The sequence below is a fragment of the Talpa europaea genome (assembly GCF_964194135.1).
Source record: "Talpa europaea genome assembly, chromosome: 6".
Lineage (NCBI taxonomy): Eukaryota > Metazoa > Chordata > Mammalia > Eulipotyphla > Talpidae > Talpa > Talpa europaea.
In genome coordinates, this window is record NC_140072.1 from 55,429,646 (window position 1) to 55,455,439 (window position 25,794).

The 25,794-nt window shown below is 35.1% G+C and overlaps 1 protein-coding gene across 2 annotated transcripts in view; it reads left to right on the top strand.

The window, feature by feature from the left end:
* Positions 1-25,794, top strand: part of EXOC6B (exocyst complex component 6B) — a gene marked incomplete at both ends in the record, with an annotated part of 577,226 nt that overhangs the window by 81,588 nt on the left and 469,844 nt on the right. For both annotated transcript variants that reach the window (XM_084235083.1, XM_084235084.1), the window contains 4 exons: positions 463-510; positions 2,088-2,178; positions 2,288-2,333; positions 21,139-21,343. In XM_084235083.1, the coding sequence (XP_084091209.1) occupies positions 463-510; positions 2,088-2,178; positions 2,288-2,333; positions 21,139-21,343 (390 nt within the window). The remainder of the gene's footprint in view (positions 1-462; positions 511-2,087; positions 2,179-2,287; positions 2,334-21,138; positions 21,344-25,794) is intronic.

Consider the following 25,794-nt stretch of genomic DNA (forward strand, 5'->3'; position numbering starts at 1 on the left):
GCGGGTGGCAGGAGAGGTCTGCGTGCCATGTGGGACCCTCCTCCGGTGGCCGGGGAGCAGCCGGAAATCGAACTAGGGCTGCAGAGGCTGCAGGCAGCTTGCAACCCAGCGCTCAACCCTGAGGCACCGGGGAGGCCCTATTTTTTTCTATTTTATTTTTCTTTCCTGTACCCCCTTTTTACTTCAGAATTAAAGTGCCATGTTAGTCATTATATTGTTTTAATTGGAATAATAAAAAACAAACATATCTTTCCTAAGTTTTGAATGGCTAAATGTAATACAAATGTCCAGTAGAAAGGTTGATATTTTAACTCAAGAGAATTCCACTAAAGCAAAATATCATAGAATACTCATGAATATATGAATATGAATACCTATCTTTTTCATTTAAAGCTTTGATCTTATCCAACTGCTATCTAAATGTTTGTTTTTTTATGAGTTTAAATTGTCTTCTCTCCACAGAATCAAGTCACGGATACTAATAGAAAACTCCAACATGAGGGAAAGGAAGTAAGGCCAGTTTACCTTTTGAAAATCTTTTCTGTTTCCTGTTATTTTCTTTTGATGACTGCATTCTTCATTTAGTGACTTTAAGACCATGAACGTTTGTTGGAGGAACTTGGACATTATTGTTGCTTCTCCTAATATATATCTACATTTAATGAATATAGCCACTAGAACACTTAATGAGAGTGGATGTAGCCTTCCATAGCTATGTTTTAAATCACCTAGGTAGTCATAGAATGACCAGTATTGTTCCATCTTTCTGGGATGGTCTTTCTCCAATATTTACCTATTTCAGATCCTTAATGAGGTCTTTTCTAACTACCTTATTTGAAATCACAGTCTCACTCTTACCCCTTGCATTCTTTATCTTCCTGCTTGATTTTTCTTCATTGTGACTATCATTCTCTGATAAAGATTTTTATTTATATATTTGGTTTTGTTTCCCTCCATTAGAAATAAAGCTCCACGAAGTCAGGAATTTTGACTTATTTTATTCATTGCTTTATCCTCTCTTCTTGCCTAAACAGTGATTGGCATTAAGTGGGTGCTCTCTAAGTATCTATTAAAAAAAATGAATCATTGATTCTATTAATGGAGAAATTTGCCATTTAAACCATCACAGTTTACAAGATTATTTTACATCCGTTTTTAAAACTTGATCCTCATAGTGGAGCTATGACAATGTCAGACAGATGTTATTAGTATTTTGTTAATGAGGAAACTAAAACAGAGGATGGTTGCCTAAGTTACTTAGTAATTTGCAAAGTTGGGACTGAAACACACATTTTCTGACTTATAGTCCATTACTATTCCCTGTATCATTCATTTTCTTTTCAACTAACACATATTTATGCTTAATTTAAAAAAATTTTAAAATTAGCTTTTGACTGTTTTATTAGTGGCTTAATCAGGGCCATTCTCTTTTGTTTTTTTTTTTTCCCTGGTATCTAAGCAAATTACATTTTCAGGTATGGATATGGGATAATCTACTGCTATGCAGAGTATTGTTTTTTTGTCTTACCTATTTTAAATTAAGTAGAGAATATAGTTTCTTCTACTTATATTGTGATATGACTTCAGTTGGAAGCCTTTAAAACAGCTTTGGGAAGAAAAGTGAGTTATTCACTGCTAAGCTGGAACTCTTGGAAAAGCCATAACTTCTAAGTCTGTGGTGTATTTGTTGAAATAAAGATTTAGCTGAAGATTATTTTCAAGACTCTTGAAGTCTAGCACTGATGAAAAAAATATAGAATCTTCTCAGAAGATTGATGAAACCATAAATCATGGAGAGTCTGAGGATTTGGAGAAAATCTGTATTTTTTTCTTTTCTCCTGTATGAATTTTAGGATTTCATTTTACTTAGCCTTTTCTAGTATAGAATGTATCTTGGGGAGAAAATGGGAAACCATGCAGGAGTGTTTTACTGGTTGAGAAAAGAAAAGTAGTTCCTTAGTCCACTTGGTAGGTCTTATAGTGAAACTGGGATTTTCTGATGAATTGAACATAAGGTGGAAAAATGTGACAGAAAGCTTTTTATTTACAGCTGTTGGCATAATTCAGTTTTTTTCCCTCTTGCCAAGCTGGTATTAGCAATGGAAGAGCTGAAGCAGTGTCGACTACAACAGAGAAATATTTCTGCCACCGTTGATAAATTAATGCTGTGTCTTCCAGGTGAGGAAGTGGAAATGGAGTAGAATTCTTGATGAAATTCCTTTAGCTTTACTTTGTCTTTCAATTTCTCTAAATGCTTTTGTGTTCTTTTTCCTCATTCTCTTTCAAGTCCTGGAGATGTATAGCAAACTAAGGGACCAGATGAAAACTAAAAGGTAAGATTTTCTACCACATAGTTTTTATTATCTAAAATTTCTGTTACTTAGAATATTTTTAGAGTCCATATTTAGTATAATCTTTCAAAAAATAATTGAGTTCGCATTACATCTTCTCTAGCATTTTGTATCTCTTTATTGATTTATCCTGAGCTTTACTCACGTATACTAATGGCATGTTGATGCATTTTGTCATGTATTATGTTTAATAAAAATTGCTACTCAACAGTTTTATTTATAGAAGTCTCAGTCTTTTAGTAAAAAAAGCATATAACTGTCAATATTTTAATGATACTTCATTTGAGAAACATGCTTTGGTTTAGTATTGTAAAGAAAAAGTAGTGGTTCTGGTGTAGGGGTGAACCAGTCAGGGTTCTTCATTGAAACATAACTCTGTGTGTGTGTGTGTGTGTGTGTGTGTTTAAAGATAAATGATTTATTTTGAGGAATTGGCTCACTCGATTATGAAGACTGTTAAATCCAAAATCTGCAGAGTAGGCTATTAGGCTAGACTGTCAGGGAGGAGTAAATATTATAACCTGAATCTAAAGACAGTCAGCTGGCAGAATTCCCACTTCCTTCAGGAAGGTCAGTCTTTTTTCTGTTAAGGCCTTGAATTGATTGAATGAAGCCCACCTACATTTTGGAGGTTAATATTTTTTACTCACAGTCTACTGATTTAAGTGTTAGTAGTCTCATTGAAAAATGCCTTCACAGGAATACCTAGAATAATATCTAGGTACTGTGACCTCTTAGCTACATTAACACACAAACTTAACTGTCATAAGGAACAATATCAAGGTTAAGTTCAGTGAATTCCTCGCCTGTGTTTTTTTTTTTCCCTCTGGTTTTATTTCAGAGGAAACTGGTGACTTTTTGGCTTTCTTCCCCAAACTAGAGTAAGCATACCCATTCTCTTAGGGTATCCTGCAGGATGATGGGAATACGTGAAGCTGTACAATAAACAGGGCACATCTTCCTGGAATGTTAATTTTACCTAGGTATTGAGGGAAAAAGTCTGAAATTAAAATGTGTTAAATATTGAGGTAATAATAGAAATGTTATGAATAAAAATTCTAAATTCTCAAGAAATTTGATGCTAAGATGTGAGGCATGAACATTTAGAAAAATTTCTTAGGATTATTTCCCAGACTCCCTTTTCTTCAAAAGATATGTTTAAATCAGATACAATAGGTAGAATGATATGAGTTCTACTCAATGAGATATGAAAGTAATTTTATTTCTATGATAACCTTTTTGTAAAGTTCCAAAATTACAGAAAATTCTAGAGAATAAAAAGCACTTGTATCCCAACTACTCTGATTTAATGGATATTCATTTCCTAGTTTTTTGATTCCTATATCTATATATGAATTTTTCTATTTATTAAATAAAAGAAGACATTCACTACCATCCATTATACCCTCTACCTCTCCCATCCTTTTCACCTCTGACAATCATTTTGATTTTCATTGTTCACTAATTTTTATTTTGTTTTGTCCATTTGCTTATTTTTTAAAATATCACACATATAGGTGAAATTGAATATCATTCTGAGTGTTTTACTTTGTACAACCCCTTCAAGTTCCTTTCATTTTGCTGCAAATGGCAAAATTTCATCTTTCCTTATAGCAGAATAGTATTCTAATGTATATATATGTACCACATCTTCTTTATCCAGTTATTTATAATTGGGAACATACTTTGTGTCCATATTTTAGCTATTTTAAATGCTGTTACAGTAAATGTTGTGGCACATATAACTCTCTCTCTCTTTTTTAAAGATTTAAAAAAAATTATTTATACAAGAGCTGGGGTACAGGCCAGAGGCACAGGAGGGTGAGAGGATTCACCAGAGACAGAGTGGGGAACAGAACAGGCAGATTGACTGAAATACACTGTTGAGGGGAGCAGTGGGTGAGACAGGAGAGGTCTGCCGCTCCATATGGATATCTCCCTGGCCAGCCGGGAATCAAACCCGTGCAGCAGAGGCTGTGGACAGCTTCACAATCATGCTCTCAACCCGCTGCGCCACTGGGGAGGTCCTCACGTATAACTCTTTGACTTGATAATTTTATATTATATGTATAGATACCCAGAAATGGGATTGCTGGATGACATAGCAATTCTATTTTTAGTTTGTGAATAAGGTCAATACTGCTTTCCAAAATGGCTGCACCGATCTACATTCTCACCAGCAGTGAAAAAGGCTTCCTTTTTTTCCATATCCTAACACTTGTTAGCAGTCTTTTTTTTTTTTTTTTAAATTGAGATAACATTGGTAATAACAGTTAGCGGTCTGCCATCAGTAAACCATTCTCACAAGTGTTAGGTGATATCTAATTGTAGTTATGATTTGCATTTTCTTATTAAGAAGTGATGATGAACACTTTCATGTTTGTTGGCCATCTGTATACCCTTTTGGAAAAATGTCTATTCAGATATTCTGCCCATTTTTTATTGTTTTTTTTTTTTAATTCTTAAATATGATGAGTTTTTTTAATTCACCTTGGTTAATAACCCCTTATTAAATGTGTGATCAAACTTAATTGGTTTTTGACAATCTAATAATTGTGAAATGATAGATAATTTTTATTTCTTGGGTTAGGATTGGTTTTTGGACATTTGAATTTTCTTTCATATATTTTACCCTGTGACATGTTCTGTCCTGCCTGAATGACACTCCATTCCAGGCTGCCTTTCTCAAGAATATCTTCCTTATTTTACTTAATCTGTGGTCTCTCCTGCTGTCTAGTTCTTCTGCCCTGCCCCAACCAATGTGGACACTCTCTTATTTAGGTGTTCTTCAGTTTTTTTAAGTAATGTTTATAGTTTTCATATTTATTCCAAAATTGTTCATTATTTTATACTTTTTTAAATGAAAAATTTCAATTTCTAGTCATTTATTACTAGTGTATTAAGTTTTGTATATTTAGCCTGTATTTGGAAATCTTGCGCAGAGGACCAAAGTACACTGCTGAGGGGAGCAGCGGGCAGCAGGAGAGGTCTGCGCGCCATGTGGGACCCTCCTCCGGTGGCCGGGGAGCAGCCGGGGATCGAACAAGCGCCGCAGAGGCCGCGGGCGGCTTCGCAACCCAGCGCTCAACCGCTGCGCCACTGGGGAGGCCCTGATTTGTTAACTTTTTTGTTAAAGATTTTTATATCTTTGTTCATAAGGAATATTGGTCCATAGTTTTTTTGTAATGTCTTTGATTTTGATATCAGATTAAATGCAGGTCTCAAAGACTGAGTTGGAAAGTATTTTCCCTTTGATTTTATTTTATGGAAGAATTTGTAGTGTTGACCTAATCTTCCTTAAATATTTGGTAAAATCTACCAATGGTGGCTCTTGCACTGGGAGATTTGTTTGTTTCTTTCTCAGGATAAGATTTTCAACTGCAAATTTAATTAAAAAAATAAATACAGGACTGTGTGCATTTTGTATTTCTTGAGTAAAATTTTGCTTATTTGTGTTTGTCAAGTAATTTGTCTCTTTCATTCAAGTTGTTGAATTTCTTAACAAAAATGTTCACAAAATTCCATATTTTATTTTATTTTATGATTCCTTATTATTTTAATGTGTGCTTTCTTTTTTTTTTAAGATTTATTTATTTGTGCATACAAGAGCTGGGGTACAGACCAGAGACATAGGGGGTGAGAGGACTCACCAGAGACAGAGTGGGGAACAGAACAGGCAGATGTACTGAAATACATTGCTGAGGGGAGCAGTGGGCGAGTCAGGAGAGGTCTGCTGAGCCATGTGGGTTGCTCCCTGGCCGGCCTGGGGATCGAACTCGTGCTGCAGAGGCTTCGGATTGCTCTATGGTGCGGTGCTTAACCCCTTATGCCATCATGGAGGCCTCAACGTGTGCTTTCTTTTTCATTGCTTATGTTGATAATTTGTGTCTTACTTTTTCTCTCTCTCTATCCCTGCCTAGCTCTGATTATTCTAGAGAGGTTTATCAAGTATATTAATTTTTCCCAAAAGCACATTTTTATGTTTTATTAATTTATTTCCCTGTTGTTTTTCTTTTGTCTACTTTATTAACTTCTGTTATTATCTTTAGTATTCCCTTTCTCCTGCTCATGTTTGATTTGCTCTTTTTCTAGCTTTATTTTATATGGTGGACATCTAGTGCCCTGATTTTGCTTCTTTCCTTTTTAATGTCATTAAAGCTGTACCTTTTCCTCTGATTGGTGCTTTACCTGCATTTTACATGTTTTATGATGCTATGTTTTTCCCATTTATTTCAAATATTTTCTAACTTTCCTTGTAATTTTTAAAACTTAATCCACTGGTTGCTTAGAAGTAAATCAATTTCCAAATATTAGGGGACTTTGCAGATTAAAAAATGGTTGCAATTTTAGTTCATTGTTTATAAATATGAAAACTCATGATTTCAGTCTTTCATATTTGTTGAGACTTGTTTTATGATTTTTTTTTTTTTTTTGGTGAAACTTCCAGCTACATATCAAGATAATGTATATTCTATCATTAAGTATCACATTCTTTAACTGTCATCTAGATATACTTGTTTCACAGAGTTATTCAGGGCTTCTCCATTCTCATAATTTTGTATTTGTCAACCTTTACATAGAAATGTTGAAATTGTCGGGCCTCCCAGGTGGCGCAGCGGTTGAGCGCTGGGTTGCGAAGCTGCCCGCGGCCTCTGCGGCGCCGGTTCGATCCCCGGCTGCTCCCCGGCCACCGGAGGAGGGTCCCACATGGCGCGCAGACCTCTCCTGCCGCCCGCTGCTCCCCTCAGCAGTGTACTTCGGTCCTTCTGCCTGTTCTGCTCCCTGCTCTGGCTCTGGTGAATTCTCTCACCCTCCCGGCTTCTGACTGTACCCAGTGCATGTATAAACCAAACAAACAAACAAATAGATAAATAAATAAGACATGCCTCTAGAAAATTAAAAAAAAAAAAAAAAAAAAAAGAAATGTTGAAATTGTCTTTATGGTTGTAGATTTGCCTATGTATTCTTTCTGTTCTTTCATTTCTTGCTATAATTTTGAAACTCTCATTATATACATTTAGCATTGTTATTATATACTTGACAAATTACTTATTATTATTTTTCTTTGTTAAGGTTTTGCTTTCTGTAATCTGTGATGTTTGATATTAACATAGCCACTGCTGCTTTCTTTTTGTTTACATTGGTTATTTTAAAATAGCTTTTTTCCTCTCTAAAATATTTAACAGTTTTATGGAGATACAATTAATATATCACTCAATTCATCCACTTATTTTACTTATTTTTTAATTGAAGTAACATCACACTATAAAATTATATAAGATTCAGGTATGTATCATTAACAATCAACAATTGTGTATATGCTATATTCAGTTCACTACTTAAAACCCAATTCTGACATGTAACATGCAGTTCACCCCTTTTACTTAATTTACCCATTCCTTTCCCCCCTTTACTTCTTGTAACCATGAATTGGTGTTAATAGTCTAAAAGTTTATTTTTGTTTTATTTAGTTCATCTGTTTGTTTAGTTCTCTATATTTGACATATGAGTGAAATCATACGGTGTTTGTCTTTCTCTGTCTGACTTATTTCACTAGCACAATATTTTCTAGTACAATCCAGACCGTTGCAAAAGGATTGATTTTTGGTTTTTATAACTGTGTAGTATTCTATTATGTATGTATATGTCATCTTCTTTATCCAATCATCTGTCAATGGGCATTTAGGATGTTTCTCCCACTTGGTTTGTAAATAATGTTGAAATAAATGTGTGTGTGTGTGTGTGTATATATATATATATATATATATATATATGTATGTATCTTTTAAGAAAACTCTTTAGGGTTTTTGTATTTTTCTGATAAATATCTAGAAGTGGATTGTATGGAATTTCTATTTTTAATATTTGAGGAATCTCCTTACTGTTTTCTATAATGGTTGCACCAATTTATATAATGGTTGCACCAACAGTGCACATCCTCTAATACTTGTTTCTTGTCTTTTGGATAGTAGCCACTTTCGTAGGAGTGAGTGTTATCTCATTGTTTTGATTTGAGTTTCCTTAGATGATGAATTTTTTCACTGTATGTCTTCTTTGGAGAAATCTCTGTTCCAATCCTCTTCCCGCTTTTTCTTTTTCTTTTTAAATTTATTTTGGCCTTTAAAATTCAGTTTTTCTTAAAATGAGGAAACATTGGTTTTCAACACTGTATATGACTTATGGAAATAAGTTCACATCTCAGATACATGTCGCCATACCACACCCACCACCAAAGCACCCATATCCCTTTACCGTAGATCATCAGGCCTTGTCCCCCTTTGTTCTCACCCTACCTCCCCTCTCCCACTAGTAGCCTCAGTTCTGCGGATATATTTCTAGGGTTTGTTTTGTTTTAGTTTTGTCAATTCTTTTGTTTCTCTATATCCCACATATGAGTGAAATCATCTGCTATTTGTCTTTCTCCTTCAGACCCATTCTACTTAGCATAATCCCTCCCCCCCCATTCCATCTATGTTGTTGCAAATACTGCCCACTTTTAAATTGTTTTCTTTTTTTTTTAAGTTTTATGAAGCTCTTTGTATGTTTTTAATATTACCCCCTTGTTGGACATATGATATGCAAATGACTTTTCTCAATTCATCTATTTAAAATGTACAATTCAGTGGCTTTAGTGTATTCACAGAGTTGTGCAACCATTACCATAATCGGTTTTAGAATGTTTTCATCTTCCCTAAGTAAACTCTGAACTCTTTAGCCTTTACCACCTTATCCAATTCTGTCAGCTGCCCCTCCTTGCTGAATACCATATTTACTTTATGGCTGTGTAAATTTTCCTGTTCTAGACAATTCATATTAATGGAATCTACTACAATATGTAGTTTTTTGTGAATGATTTCTTTCATTTATTATTCTTTTATTTTTATTTTTTATTTTCTTACATCATTCTTTCCCTGCAGGTGTAGACCCCATAGTTCTCCCATCACCATAGAACCCATGAACCATCACCATAATCCCTTGTGTTCTTCCCTTCCCTCTTTTGACTCCTCTACCTCCTATTTCCTCACTATTTGCTTCAAATCTATGGTCAGCTTGCAAGTTTTATCTTTTTCTTGACTCTTTGTTTGGTTTTCCTATATTCCACCTATAAGTGAAACCATTCACTATTTTTCTTTTTCCTTTTGTCTATCTGTTTTATTTCTAATTTGTTTATTTGTAACTGGCTTTTTTTTTTTTTTTAAGTTCTGCGAAATGCACGGTTAGGTTGTTTCTTTGGGCTCTTGTTCCTTTTTTTTTTTAATAAATTTTTTTTTAAAGACTTTTATTTATTTATTTATTATTTATTTATACAAGAACTGGGGTACCGGTCAGAGGCGTGAGAGTGTGAGAGAATTCACCAGAGACAGACCAGGGAGCAGAACAGGCAGACGGATTGAAGACACTGTTGATGGGAGCAATGGGCAAGGCAGGAGAGGTCTGCTGCGCCATGTGGGTTTCTCCCTGGTGGTCCGGGAGTCGAACCCGCGCTGCAGAGGCTGTGGATAGCTTCACAGCACTGCGCTCAACCTGCTGTGCCACCAGGGAGGTCCTCTTTCTTGTTTCTTGATTTTCCTCTTACTACTGCTTTAGCTGTGTCCTGTAATTTCTGGAAGGTTGTATCCTCACTATCATTTTGTCTTAGTATTTTTTAATTTCTTCTTTGATATCCTCATTAATCCAGTGGTCTTTCAGTAGTGTGTTGTTCAGTCTCCATGTAATGGGGTGGGCTTCTTGATTTCTAGTTTGATATCTCTATGGTGAGAGAAGATATGTGTGTGATTTCAATCTTCATGTACTTGTTGATGTTTGTCTTGTGACCCCAAATGTGGTAGATCCTGGAGAATGATGCATGTATACTTGAGAAAAATGTGTATTTAGTTTCTTGGGGGTGCAGTGTTTTGTAGATATCTGTAAGGCCCCTATGGTCTAGATATTTATTTAGGACTATCATGCCCTTGATTTTTTTTGTTTCATTGATCTGTCCATTGGTGAGAATGGGGTGTTGAAGTCTCCTACCACATATACTTTATTTATTATCTGTTTTCAGAGATGATAGTAATTGTCTAATGTATTTTGGCTCTCTTTCATTTGGTGAGTATATATTGATGAGTGTTAAGTCTTCCTGGTGTATTGTCCCCTTCATCATTATATAGTGTCCATCTATGTCTCTTGTCACCTTTTTTAGTGTGAAGTCTATTTTACTTTATGTAAGTATGACTTTCCACACCTTCTTTTGAGGGCCATTTGTTTGTAGAATTGCTTTCCAACCCTTTACTTTTAATCTATGTTTATCTTTTGTAGTTAAATGTACTTCCTGGAGACAGCAGAGGTTGGATTTTGTTTTTTAATCTGTCCTGCTACTCTGTGTCTTTTTATTGATGTGCTTAGTCCATTTACATTTAGAGTTAATATTGATACATTGGCGTCTGTATTTGCCATTTTGTTTGTCTTGTTGTGATTATATCCTTGCCTTATTCTGTCATTCATTCCTCCATTGGTTTTGGCTTTAGGATTTCTTGTTGTATTTTTTGGAGTGGGAGTTTAGTAGTAATGAATTTCTGGAGATTCCTATTGTCTGAGAAGGTCCTTATTTCTCCTTCATAGAGGAAGGAGAGCTTTGTGGGGTAAAGTATTCTTGGTTGGCATTTGTTGACTTGACTTGGAGTTTGTTGAATATTTCTTGCCTGTAATGTTTCTTCGGAGAAGTCTGATGTCAGCCTGATTGGTTTTCCTTTAAAGGTTATCTGTTTCTTCCCTCTCATCAGCTTCATTTTTTTTTTCCTTGTCTTGGACTCATGGAAGCTTTACTATTATGTGTCTTGCTGCAGTTTTCTTTTCATTGTGGTAATTTGGTGTTCTTCTAGCTTCCTGTATGTCTATTTTCATCTCCTACATGCTTGGGAAATTCTTTTCTCTTATCTCCTTGAATAGTTTTTTGGTTCCTTTGTCTCTCTTCTCACCTTCTAGGATTCCTATAACTCTTTTATTTCCTTTCTTCACAGTGTCAGATAGTTCTTGAAGTGTTTCTGTATTCTTTTTCCTTTGTACTTTTCTTTTTTGATTCTTTTTATATCTGTATTTTTGAGAGTACTGATTCATTCTTCCATTTCATCAATTCTGTTTTTGTTGCTTTTCCCTTACTTCTTTAGCTCTTCAATTAATCTTTTAATCTTCTGCATTTCCTTTATTTCCTTCTTTAAGGACTCAATTTCATTCTTTAGTTCATTAATTATATTTCATCTTCTTTATCTTTTTTAATCATGATGATTTTAAATTCTCTATTTGGCAGGCAGAGAAGTTCTTCCATGTCTTGTTGTTGAGTTCTGGTGGCTGATTTTCTTTTTTGGGGCGTGTCCTTCCCTTGCGGGTTTGCTTAGTTATTTGTATTTTTCCTTCTCCCTGTTGTTTGTTTTCTAATTTGTTCTGTGTGTTGGGTCACTGTGCGGTGGGTACAGGGGGGCATCTCTTTGGGCTGCTCCTTCTGGGATGTTAGGAACTGGTGGCCAGACTCCACAAGGGTAATGATGTGGGTATGTTGATGGGTGCTGTCTCTGAAGATCCCCTCCCTCTGTATTTACTTAGCTCTAGAAGGGAATCTTTGGGTCCCTGGCTTCTAACAGTCCCACAGGCAGGCCTGCACTTTCCTGGGACCCACAGTTCACTGTGGTGGCAGAGCCCTCCCTCATCTACTCAGTTCCCAAAGGAGACCATGGGGCCCCTGGCTTCTGACAATAGCTCAGTTCCGAAGTTCACCTTGATCAAGGAGCTCCCTGTCTTTACTCAGTTCCAAGTCAGAGGCCGGGGGCCTGCAGTGCTTTCCTGCTCATCTTTGTTTGTGGAGCTTTCCCTCTCTCTTCTCAGTTCCAGAAGCTACTATTCTTTTCATTTCATCCAGTGAAATTTTTATTTCACATGATATACTTTTTAACTTTAAGAGTTCTTTTTGGCTTTTTATGTTTAATTCCTTTGTTGTTTTTGTGTCTTTCTTTAAATAAATCATTGTAGATGTTTTCATGTACTTTGCTAACTGTCATGTCAGGTTTGTTTCTGCTGACAGATTTTGTTTTATTTTTAGTTACATGTCAGTTTTTGTTCTTACCATATCTAGTAATTTTTGATTGGATAATGGACATACTATATTGATGAGTGTCTGGATTTTTAAAAATATTTTATTTTATATAATTCTTACATCATTTTTCATTTTGCACAATGTATGCATTTTCATTTCAGCTATATTCCCCATACAATTGCATCCCCCACCCCCCCTTATTTTGACCCTAGTGTGTCTGGATTTTGAAGGGCTTTTATTTTTTTCTAGAGAGTGTTGGTCTTTGTTTTGGCAAAGTTCTTTGCAGATCAGTTTGATCCCTTCAAGTCCCACTTTTAAGCTCTGCTAGGCCCAGCTTTATTCCAGAGGCAGTTCATTTACTCTGAATTACACAGAAATTTCCGAGGACTCTTCACTTTGCTGTTCAGTGTTTGAATGTTTCTCAGCCTTGTCTGAGCTCTTTGAAGTGTTTAGCTTCCATTTCTCTGGTGTCTGACTTTCTCCCTTCCTATTATTCCTTCCTACATTTTGCCTCTCTATGTGAAATTTCAGTTTTCTTATGCCTGGCCTGCTACTCAGCAGAGACTCAAGGGAACCCCTGTATAGATTTCTGCAGTTCATTTTTTTTTTTTTTTTTTGCATTGATCCTCCCTCTCCCTTCCTTTTTGAATTCTGCAGTACAACCTCAAGGTGCCTCAGTTTTCCTGAACTTCTGTCTCTGATTCTGCCAAGCTGCTGGCTTCTGTTTGGCTTTATTTGGTTGTGTCCTTGATCTAGAAATCACCTTTCTAGTAGTAGATAACACATAATTATTAAACTTACCTTGTTTATTTGTTTCTTCTTCTTCTCCTTCATCATCATCAGTGTCATCATTATCATCATTATAATCATCATCATCAGAGAACATGGTAATGTTCCACCTGCTATCTGCAAAAGGGGTTTGTTTATATATATAAGTAATATAATATGTATACATATAATATATATGCATTAGCCATTATTCTGCTTTTTAAAAGTGGGAGTTCATTTCTGTCCCTTGTTTCTTCTTTATTAAGACTAGAAGAATAGTTACTTTTTTTTGAAAAAGATTTATTTATGCATACAAGAACTGGGATACAGGCCAGGGGTGTGGGGGTGAGAAGATTCACCACAGACAGAGTGGGGAACAGAATAGGCGGATCTACTGAAATACACTGTTGAGGAGAGCAGTGGGTGAGTCAGGAGAGATCTGCTGCGCCATGTGGTTCACCTTCCTGGCCGGGGATTGAACTCGTGTTGCAGTGGCTGCCGATAGCTTCATAGAGCTGCATCTTAACCCCTTGTGGCACCACAGAGGTCCCTAGTTACTTTTTTGAAGCAGTAAATACTGATTATATTACTGGGTTTATGCTCCTTAAGGAGAGATAAATGACCATCTTTCTCTCTCTAGCACATAGAAGAGATTAAATACTTTCTAATTATGCTCTTTCATTGGAAGTATTAGGCACTAATGTTTCCTATAGTGAGGCTTTTATTTCATATTCTTATCATACTCTGAATTTAAAAAAATTTCTTATGGGTACTTGTGATCCATTGTAAAAGATAACATATTAGAATTTTAAAAGTCATCATTGTGAAAGCAGTCCATACTGTGGTAAGAAAGTACCACAATTTAATTTTCCTAGGATCAACATTCCTCTTCTCATGATAATATTCAACCACCTTGAAGTTATTCTAACCTTGGTTATTTAATATATAAGGTTATTTAGACCCGTTTTCCTGCCTTCTTTTTATTCCCTATTTCATTTCATTTCATTTCATTTCATTTCATTTCATTTCATTTCATTTCATTATTTTCTTTCTGCTCATATCTTCATTGGGGAGCCTGCCTGAGGAGGAGAGGGGAAGAGATAGCACACATGCAAATAGAATTTAAGGATTTCACTTTTAATTTAGTTTTAGTACTGTTTAGAGGTTGTCAAAAATAAAACCAAAATTTTGTTTTAGATTTTTATGGCTGCTGGAGATAGATTTTTTTTCTTCTGGTGTCTGCTATGTAGGTATTTAATTGGCTCTCATTCTGTCACTGATACTGAAATACATTAGACATTTGAATAATCTTATTGATCTGTTATAGTTGGAACATGGATATCCTAAGGAAAGTACAATGGGGAAATAAAGTGACATTCTTTGTTGCCAGGAATCACTGGATTTTGTACTAATTAGCCTTGAAAAATGTGAAGTTATTTGACAGACCAGATGTTTTCAGCTTGCAGCCATGTGTCTCATCAGTAAATGTGCCTTGTGTCTGCAGGCAACATTGTTGAATTTTTCTCATTTTATAAACAATGTTCCAAAATATAACTAAACCCCAAAGTGTGTTTATCTTTTTGGCTTAATTTCTGGCTTTCTATTCATTCTAAAGTTTCTCTCTAGAGGAATTACATTTTGTTGCACATAGCTCTTCATACCTAACTGTAGTATAAACACCACTTAGTTTATACTAAGCCATGTGGATTGTACTTGTTTTTGAGTCTGTAAAATTTTAATAGAAACAACCATTTCATATTTGACTATTCCATTCCCTTATTTCTGAAATTTAGGGAAAGTAAGCCTTTCTTTCTTTCATTCATTTGCAATAAGATTTTGAATTTTGGAACACATGAGGGAAAAAACCAAAAGAAATAAAGCAAGTAAATTAGTGTTTATGGTACTAAGTGCATTGGAACAACACACACTTAAGTACCTATGGTGAAATTCATTCTTAAAATCTAAGTTGGTCTTTTTTACTTAGAGGATTAGAACTGAGTTTTTCTTGTACTAAATGTATCATGAGAAATATGGCAATTAAAAATATAAAGAAGAAAATTATCACCCATAATGTTGCTATCCAAAGGGGAAAAAGATCCTGGTTAACATTTTTGTATATTTTTTCTAGTCATTTTTATGTGAGTTAAGTATGTGTATGTATTTAGTGATATATAGTTCAGACATGCACTATATATTGCAATATATTCATAATTTATACATGTGTACATATTTATAATTTTGAAAAATATTATGATTATACTTGTAAATGGTATTTTTTATTTCATTGTACAAACTTTAAGCACACATCAACTGTTAGGCGTCATTCTAAGTCCTAATGATGTAGCACAAAACAGCAGAAGCAAGGCACCTGTCTTGGTGAATAATAAGGTTAATTAGAAATTAATTTATTTCCTTGAATAGATAATAACAAATATAAACAAATAAGTGATCATAAATTCTGATATGGTCTATAAAGACCACAGAGAGATCCTCTAATAAACAATTAAAAATAAATGCTCTTTTAGGGGGTATGTTGGACAATTTCTTTATGAACATAACTTTAAGTCAGCAGAATTATTATTATAAATATTATAAATATATCTTTGTTATTAGAGTGGCTAGATTATGCATTATTAGAGTAACTAGAGTATGTATTGCTGAAACTTGAACACTTGAAAATTAAAGGGGTACTTTTAATAATTATGCAGGGTGTCAGGACACCTTTTTTTTTTTTTTTTTTAAGGAGGCATGTATTATTTATTTATTTATTTGTTTGTTTGTTTATACATGCACTGGGTACAGTCAGAAGTGCGGGAGGGTGACAGAATCCACCATAGCCAGAGCAGGGAGCAGAGCAGGCAGAAGGACTGAAGTACACTGCTGAGGGGAGCAGTGGGCGGCAGGAGAGGTCTGCGCGCCATGTGGGACCCTCCTCCTTCGGTGGCTGGGGAGCAGCCAGGGATCGAACTGGCTCCGCAGAGGCCATGGGAAGCTTCGCAACCCAGCACTCAACCACTGCGCCACCAGGGAGGCCCTGTTAGGACACCTTTTAAGCCAAGATCAGGATATAGATTATTTTCTAAAAGCAATAGGAAGACACTAAAATGTTTAAGCAGGGAAATAATTTTGGTCAGATTTACATTTTTGGAAGTTCTCTTCAGCTGCCAAGTGGGAAACTGAAGGGGTATGGAGCAGAAATGGAGGTAGAGAGACAAGTTGTGACAACATGGTACTCATGTAGGTAGGACAGAATCAGTAGCCTGGAACAATGAGGCAGACATGCAGACATACATACTAGCTAATTCAAGATAACAATTTTGCCTTGTATCCCCAACTACAGTGAAATTATACAAAATATAACATTTGTACTTAATTCATATTTTAATAAACACAAGAAATTTCTTAGATTTTTGTCAGAATATCTGAAAAGGGGCTTTAAATATGTGTGAATAGAGATATAAACATGAAGGAGAAATTTTTCACCTGTAGTAAAAGCCGTCAAGTGTAAACAAAAAGTGTTATCCACTAAGCAACTCCCTTTTCTTCTTTAGCAACCCCACTTTTGAGTTTTGTCTAATTCTTAACAATTTGTAAGTTTGTATAGATATTTTAAAAATAAAGGACACTAGACCTTTGCACAGCAATATTTTTTCCAACTTACTGTGTATATTTTCAATTGGTTTTGATGTTTTTTTCCATCCAAAATATCTATTCTAATTTTTGGGAATGTATATGAAATATATGTATAGGAATGCATAGGAAAATACATCTAGCTTTTTCTTACAGAGACTGGGTTTCCTAATTTGAAAAGTTTATCCCAGGCTAAAACAGACATATATAAATGTACACAAAAATGTGATTGGAGTGTTTTATGTGTTTACTTATATATTTCACTTAAATCTCTAATTCATCTGAAATATTGTTTTGTATATGATCTGAGATAGAAATCCAGCATTATCATCTATGTTAGTAAAATGCATTGTATTTTTCAACATGAACTGAAATTCTGCTTGGAATTTGATATAAAGTTAACAGTTTTAAACCAATTTCTATGCCATTATATTCTGTATTTATTGAATGACTAAACTTTCACTCAGCAATATTGTAAGCCTTTTGATGTATTTTAACAGTTTTATACTACATAGCTATATCATAATGTGTTTAAGCAATTTGTTTTTAAACATTCAGATTATTTTTTATTTGCTAATATAAATAACTGCAGTTCTAAAGATATATTTTGTACATGAAATTTTTTTGAAAATGTAGATTCTTTGGTAAAATTCTTTATTGAAACATATCTTTAATACAAATTTGTTTATCAGCAAGCAGTGAATTCTTATTTAGTGGATCCTGTGGTAATAATACTCGTTATCTTTTAAGAAATTTTTTGCATTTTCAATAAAAAATTTGTTTTTGATTTACATTTATGTATCACTTCAATTTTCCCCACATGTTGACCTGTTTTTGTGACTTTAAAAAAAAATCATATTTATCATGTAAATTCCTATGACTTTTCTTTATTCATTCCTTTTTTTAAAAAAAAAATTATATGTTGTGGATGATCTTTACCAGTTATTGTTTCCTCTCTATTTTGATGTTCTTTTTATGCATAGCTTATTTTGTTTTTACCTACTCAGCCTTACCAACCTTAGATTTACAGGACTTTCCTATCTATTACATAAATATTATCCTTTTTATTATAAAATGTTCCTTTGCTGTTACCGGCAATATTTGTTTTCTTAGAATGTATCTGATATTAATATAGCTATTCCACCACTTTTATTGTTCCTTTTTGCATGGTATATATTATTCCATCTTTAACTTATTTGTATTTTTGAATTTGAAGTCTGTTTATTCTAGACAATATGTAGTAGTCTGATCATGCTTTTCTACATTTTGTCTGATAATGTCTGCCCTTTGGAACTGTTTTTAGGCATTTAATGTAATCATTACATGGCTGGATTTTGCTATTTGTTTTCTATGTTTTTCATGTCTTTTTGTTCTTTTTTTATTATCTTTTTTGGTTAAATATTTTACAGTGTACTATTTTAAAATTTTCCTGTAAATTGCTTTAATGATACATTTTCCAGTTATTTTCTTAGAAGTCGCTCTATGGATTATAATCTTGACTTATCATAATCTCCTTTAGGTCACTGCTGGTGCAATTTTGGTGTAATATATAGTAGAACTTTGCCTCAATTTAACTCTCTTTTTGTGCTGTTATTATCACATATAGATCTATATGTTTCATAAACACAACAATTCGGTGTTATGATTATTGCTTTTAAGAAACTATATTTTAACAAAATTTAAAGAGATAAATACTGATTTTTTTAAATTTAGCATATTTTTACCATTTCCTGTACTTCTTATTTCTTTTTGTAAATTCAGGTTTCTGTCTGCTGTTGTTTCCTTTCTGATTTACTTTAATATATTTTTTAAAAAGATTTATTTATTTATTTATACAAGCACTGGGTACAGTCAGAAGCACGGGAGGGTGAGAGAATTCACCAGAGCCAGAGCGGGGAGCAGAGCAGGCAGACTGACGAAGTACACTGCTGAGGGGAGCAGCGGGCATGGCAGGAAAGGTCTGTTGCGCCATGTGGGACCCTCGCTGGTGGCTGGGGATCGAACCGGCGCTGCAGAGGCTGCAGGCAGCTTCGCAGCCCAGCGCTCAACCGCTGCGCCACCAGGGGAGGCCCTACTTTAATATTTTTTAAAAGCAGAGCTGCTAACAAGGAATTCTCTCAGTATTTGCCCAGGAGTGTTTGTCATTTTCATTTTTAAAGGATAATCATCAGGTAGTGATTGATTAGAGTTGTGTTTAAATAAATCTGAGCAATTTGTGTGGGTTAGGGAGTGCATTAAAAATTCAGGCAGTTTTTTACAGCAAAAGAGACATTAACTAGAACAGAGAGACACCCTATTGATTGGGAACAAAACCTTTGCTCTCCAGTCAACTGATAAGGGACTGATCACAAAGATATACAAAGAGCTCACAGGACTCAACAAAAACAACATAAACAATCCAGTGAAGATGGGCAGAAGAACTCAAAAAGGAAATGCAAATGGCCAGCAAGCATATGAAAAAATGTTCAACATCCCTTATCATCAGGGAAATGCAAATCAAAACCACATTGAGATACCACCTTATACCAGAAAGAATGGCACATATTAAAAAAACAATCAACAACAAATGTTGGCAAGGATGTGGTAGAAAAGGAACTCTCCTACATTGCTGGTGGGAGCACAAACTGGTCAACCACTATGGAAAGCTGCCTGGAGGTTCCTGAGTCTACTAAAAATGGAGCTACCATATGACCCGGCAATTCCACTCCTAGGGATCTACCCAAAGAACATAAAAGCATTGATTCAAAAGATCACCTGTACCCCATGTTTATTGCAGCACTATTTACAATAGGTAAAACCTGGAAACAACCCAAATGCCCAAAAATAGATGACTGGATCAAGAAGATATGTTATATATACACAATGGAATATTATTCAGCAATCAAAAAAGATAAACTCATGCCATTCACAGCAATGTGATGGAGCTAGAAGGAATTATGTTCAGTGAAATGAGCCAGAAGGAAAAAAAAATATCATATGGTTTCATTTATAGCAGGAAAATAGGGTAACCAAATAAGATATCAGTGTAAAAAAGTAATAACAGTACAAAACACAACAAAGCAAAAACAGACAAGTATAAATCAGAGACATACTGCAGAGGAGGAGGCAGGAGAGGGATCAGTGGGAGGAAGGGAGGAGCACAGGGAACTGAGGTGATGGTGCACGGATGCATTGGTGAAGGAAACTCTATGGGGACTACACTTGAGAGGGTGGGGGGAAGCAAATAATGTTTAAAAATGAACAGTGATGTAAAAAATAAACAAAAAAAATTAGTTAATTATAAAAAAACCCCACAAGCCATGACTTTGTTCAAAAAAAAAAAAATTCAGGTAGTTTTTAATGTACCTGACCTTGTGTGTGTGTGGGCGTGCATGTGCGTGCACTAGTATGCAGAGCCCGATCAGGCCATTTTACGGACCTCTTATTTCTAGGACCTCGTTGTTAAACTTCTGGCTAGTTCTCCAATTTGCCCTTTGTCCCAACCCCAAACTAACTTAGGGCTAGTAGAACTAGAAGCTTTCCCTAATTTTTTTAAAATCGAGTTTGCAGCTTTTACTAACACCGCCACTCAGTACAGATTTTTTTTTTTTTGCCCACTGCTCCAAATCATGTCAGCCCTCATGGCAAGGAGCTGCTGATTCTCATGACAAGTCATAACCCGTGAGGGAGGGGGATGATAGAGGGGGAGAGGCGGGTGGAGGTAGCCGTGGGCAAGAACACCGCAGAGTACCACTGTTCAGCATTTTTCTTGAGTAAACACTTCTCAATTTGTTGTTCTCCTTTGAGAACAGAGCCCTGAAATGGTTGTTTTGGACAGTTTCATGTAGTTTTGTTTTTTCGATAGAAGATTTTCTAAGCTCTCCCCGTGCCATAGTTGTTAGTCCAGCCTTTGGTACTTCATTTTATAGTATGGTTTATTTATTTATTTTGAATGGAAGTAATCATTTTTAATTTCCTTTTATTTATTATGTAATGCATTTCACTGGAAGATTTTCTGGGTTTTCTGTATTCTTGGCATAAAATCTTTTTTGATTATTATTTTCTAAGCTTCAATGCATGTTGATTTTTGATAACTGAGTATTTTTCCATAGATGTTTTTACTAAAACTTAATATAGAATTTGTCTTAATGTACACTGACAACTAATTCAAACTAGAAATTTTGCCTAAGGTGTATGTGTATATCTATATCTGTACCTATATCTATATCTATCTATCTATCTATCTATCTATCTATCTATCTATCTATCTATCTATCTATCTATCTATATCTGTGACCATAAAGAAGACTGATTTAGCTAAAGGTGATACAATTCCTTTTACAGGCATTATCCTGCACTGAAAACTCTGGAACATCTAGAGCATACCTATCTGCCTCAAGTTAGCCACTATCGGTTCTGCAAGGTGATGGTGGACAACATCCCAAAGCTTCGAGAAGAAATTAAGGATGTTTCTATGTCAGATCTGAAGGACTTTCTGGAGAGTATCCGCAAACATTCAGACAAAATTGGAGAGACTGCCATGAAGCAAGTAGGTCTTGGGTTTATGATAGGTTTGCCAATTACTTTGCAGGTATTCTATTAAACACAGGTTTCTTTTTGCTAAGTGTCTTACTTTTTTCTTGTCATTTAGGAAAGTCCATCTTTATGCAAATGCATGATCAAATAATATGTTTTATTTTCTTAACAGAACAATAAATTATTTCTAGTATATTGTTTTGCTCTGTGGGTGGTCAGTAAATACTGATCTACCGTGATAGTTTAAAGATTTATTTATTTATTTATTTATACAAGCACTGGGTACAGTCAGAAGTACGGGAGAGTGAGAGAATTCACCAGAGCCAGAGCGGGGAGCAGAGCAGGCAGAAGGACCAAAGTACACTGCTGAGGGGAGCAGCGGGCGGCAGGAGAGGTCTGCGTGCCATGTGGGACCCTCCTCTGGTGGCCAGGGAGCAGCCGGGGATCGAACCTGAGCTGCAGAGGCCGTGGGCAGCTTCACAACCCAGCGCTCAACCACTGCGCCACCGGGGAGGCCCTCTACCGTGATAGTTTATATTGGAATTTTGAGGAAGTTTTTCTTATTTTTTGATTACTTTCTTTGATTTGGATATGATTTAAAGCCTAAGATTTAAGAAAGTTCTCTTTTAAATTATTGATCTAAATTGGGCTTTAGGTATATTGGCTTGACTTTTTACCGTGCAAGCAAGATGTCATGTTACAGATGAATATTTTTGTAATTGTTATTTGATATTATTGGGTGTCAATGAAAAAAGGCCTTTTGGGAAGTGTTATAAATTATGATCACAAAAAGGAATTCATTTGCAGCTTATATGTCAATAATTATGTTAGCAGTATTTACATTATTTTCTTTTAATATCTTCTTCTCTAAGTCACTGAAGCCACAAAGAACATTTGGATTTCTTTTGTCACTGTAAATAATAAGAGCAGTATGATTTGCAGTGCTATTTGTTCTTTTGAAATTTAAGTCACATTGGTTTTATTAAAATATCTTAGTATACCTTATGATGTAGCCTACAACAATAAATAGAAGATTCAGTTGTTTATGGAAAATGTTTTTTTATTTTGGTTTTATAAACAACTGTGTTCTTGAATAAGTCATTTGTAGTTCTTAACTTTGTGAGGCAGAAGGGAATAGGTCATATTTTGGGTCATATTTCTAGTCTCATTTAATTTTGATATTCTTCTTTTAGATGTCTGTTTTATTCTGCAAAAGAGATAAACTAGTAACCTTTTCCGAAGGGAAGGCAGATATTTTCCCCTTTCTTCTTTCTAATTTTGATTGCATTATACTTTATAAAATAAAAAATTTAAAACTAGTTGATTATAAACTTGATAGTGATAATCATGTTTTTTTTTTTTTGTAGTGAAGAAACAAAATTAATCTTGAAAGTATACCTTTGTATAGTTAGGTTTATGTTTTAAATACAGGAATGAAGATATCTTGTAAGATATGTCTTATGGTTGACTAATTTTTCCTAAACTTTCAAAATGTAGGAGATTATAGTACAAAGCCTCAGTGATGTTTCCTTTTTTAAAGTTGTTTTTTCTAGGCCTCTACTTGAGAAATTAACTTTATTTCCTTTTTGGTGAAAAAGAGGGTTCTATGAACTATGTTATTGTTTTATTTAATGTGAGACTATCTGGCCTCACTTCTTAATTATCTGAGGAAATTAAGGCCACAGTGGGGAGTGACTTGTTTAAGTTCAGACTACATTTAAAGGTCAGGTAGAATTCAGGTTAGATTGAGGTGACTATCTATTATTTTGCAATTAATCTATTTACGTTATTAAGTGTTTGCTATCTTTTTTTTTTTTAAATTTATTTATTTATGCATACAAGAGCTGGGATACAGGCCAGCGGTATGTGGGGTGAGAGGATTCACCAGAGACAGAGCAGGGAACAGAACAGGCAGATCAACTGAAGTACGCTGCTGAGGGGAGCAGCGGGCGAGTCAGGAGAGGTCTGCTGCATCATGTGGTTTAGCTCCCTGGCCTGGGATCAAACTCGAGCTGTAGTGGCTGTTGATAGCTTCATAGTGCTGAGACTTAACCCCTTGCACCACCAGGGAGGCCCAAGCCATCTTTTTGTCATATAAAAACATAATGAAGAAATCTTTGTGAATTTGGGCTTTAATTAGCTGATAACCCTTCATTCCTTCTATTTAAATTTTCATTTCAACTGTAACTCTTATTTTATGTATTATCTTGTGATTTCATATATATAAGATCCTTAGAAAAATTCCTCATATAAAATAAAGGTACTTATACCTTTAAAAGTCTTCTGTAGTATCAAAAATATGAGGAAGGTAGGAGGGAGAGAAACTAGAATGTGTGTTATACATAGAAGGTGTTAAACAAATATTTGTTGGAATTCATATATCTTGGTAAAGAAGGAGAGGAATAGTTTTTCACTTAGGTTAAGTCCAAAATGGTGTTTCTGACTGGTTTTCTTTACAATGATGATTAGGATTTTTTTCATTGTGTGACTCTGCTATCTTTAATATAGCCTGGAATTTTGTTGTACAGGGTGACAGACCAAAGAGTATTGCATTTGGGAAGATTTTTAAGGGCTAGGTATGGACATGGCATGTTATTAACTCTACTCACATTTTACTGGTCAGAACTTAGTAACATGGCCCTACCAACCTACAGGAGAGACTGGGAAGTGGAACCTTACTCTGTTCCTAGGAGGAGAAAGAAACAGGCTTTGTGAATAGTCTCTGACACAGTCTACCCTTCTGGTTATCAAATATCTTTCAACTCTTCTTCTCATACATAGAACACACTTGCTCCTTTCTGAAGGGAGGCAACTCATTTTCCCATCTAGTCATACATCTCAAAAGTTTAGTATCTTGAGCACTCTTCATCCAACCCATGTATGTGTTTTCATGGACTGCTGATCAGAAACTAATACAACAAATTGTCTGCACCTGTGTCATCCCCCACCCTCTCCATATCACAATGTACTATGAAGAAACTAGAATTAGAATAGCTGCAAACAAAACTTCATTTAAAAAAGGGAAGAATGGGAGATACAGAGTATTTCTTGCTCTATAGCCTATTATCTAATTCTTTTGGGCAGGCATTACGAAATCCTGCTGCCTGGGTAGTAGCGGAACGTCCTTGCTTAGATGGTCACTCTCTAGAAGGAACTCTTTTGCTTATTGTTATCCTGGGCTTCAAGGCCTACATTTTTGGATTTCTTCTATTCCCTATTATTTCAGTTTGCAAGTTAGGAAACTCTTTTCTGCTCATGCCTTTTATGTAGTGTCTTGATAAAAGCAGAAAGTAAATGCCTGTATGTACCTTACTATAAGCTCAGCAGGTGTGCTTTTTGATTTATTATAGATTTCAGTTTTACCAATGATTAGCCAGTGTTACAGGACACTTCCGACTTCTGCCTGTTAAATACATATTCATGCTGCCTGCTGCCTGCCTGCTACACCAGTGATATTTATTTAGCTTTTGTTGTTATGGCAGCACCATTCTTCCACCACCAGTTTCTATTTTTCTTAAATAATGCTGCCAGCTATTATGATTCAGCTCTAGAATATCACCAGAGGTGTTTATTTTTTGCTCACATAAAGTCCAAAAACATATTCCTCTGGGTTGGCTCTTCTACAAGTGATTGTTAAAAGGGATATAGAAGGGCTCTACCACCTCAACATGTGATTTCCAGGGTTATAGAAGTAGAGAAAGGAGTAAATAATGCCTAGAGGTGTTTTATGGACTAGGTTTGTAAGTTAAACATTATTTCTACTAATATTACTTTGACCACTGCTTACACATGGTTAAGTGAGGCTTTTAAATATAGTCTTAACTTTGTGACCAGGAGGAAGAGGAAAGGAGTTTGTTGATTAGTTAGCTAGTCTCTGGTACAACCTGCTATCATATATCCTAGAAAAAAATATGTTTTCCAAGTCTCTTGCCTTTTATACCACAATTTTATCTCTGACATTTTACTACCATATGCTTGTTTTCTGACTTCTAATTCAAATTTTAGTAATGCCCATGCCCATTGTCAGTACTTTATCATATTTTAGTAATGTCCATGTCCATTGTTATTACTTTATCATTATTGTAGTTCAGTCATGGTTTTTGGCTATAAAGAATTTGTTACTGTTTTAAAAAAAATTTAGTAGCTTTCTTCAGAATCATATGAGAAAACAGGTTTGAAAGTCTTATTTAATATTGGTAGTTGGCTTGGACTCTTCTAGAAATTATGTTGATAACTATGCTTTTTCTCGGTGGCCATCTCTCCTTCCCTTCTTCCATTTTCTATATCCTAAATGGCTTGAGGGATCTATGGGGGTGCTTGGTCCTTGGTACTGTGAAATGATGGAGGTAGTTAATAGGTTCACTTCACTTTGGGATACACCAACCAAAGCAAACGCTGTAACAAGTTCTTCACAATAATTAAATTTTAATTAGAAAATTGGGCTCCAAACTTTTACCTGAGATT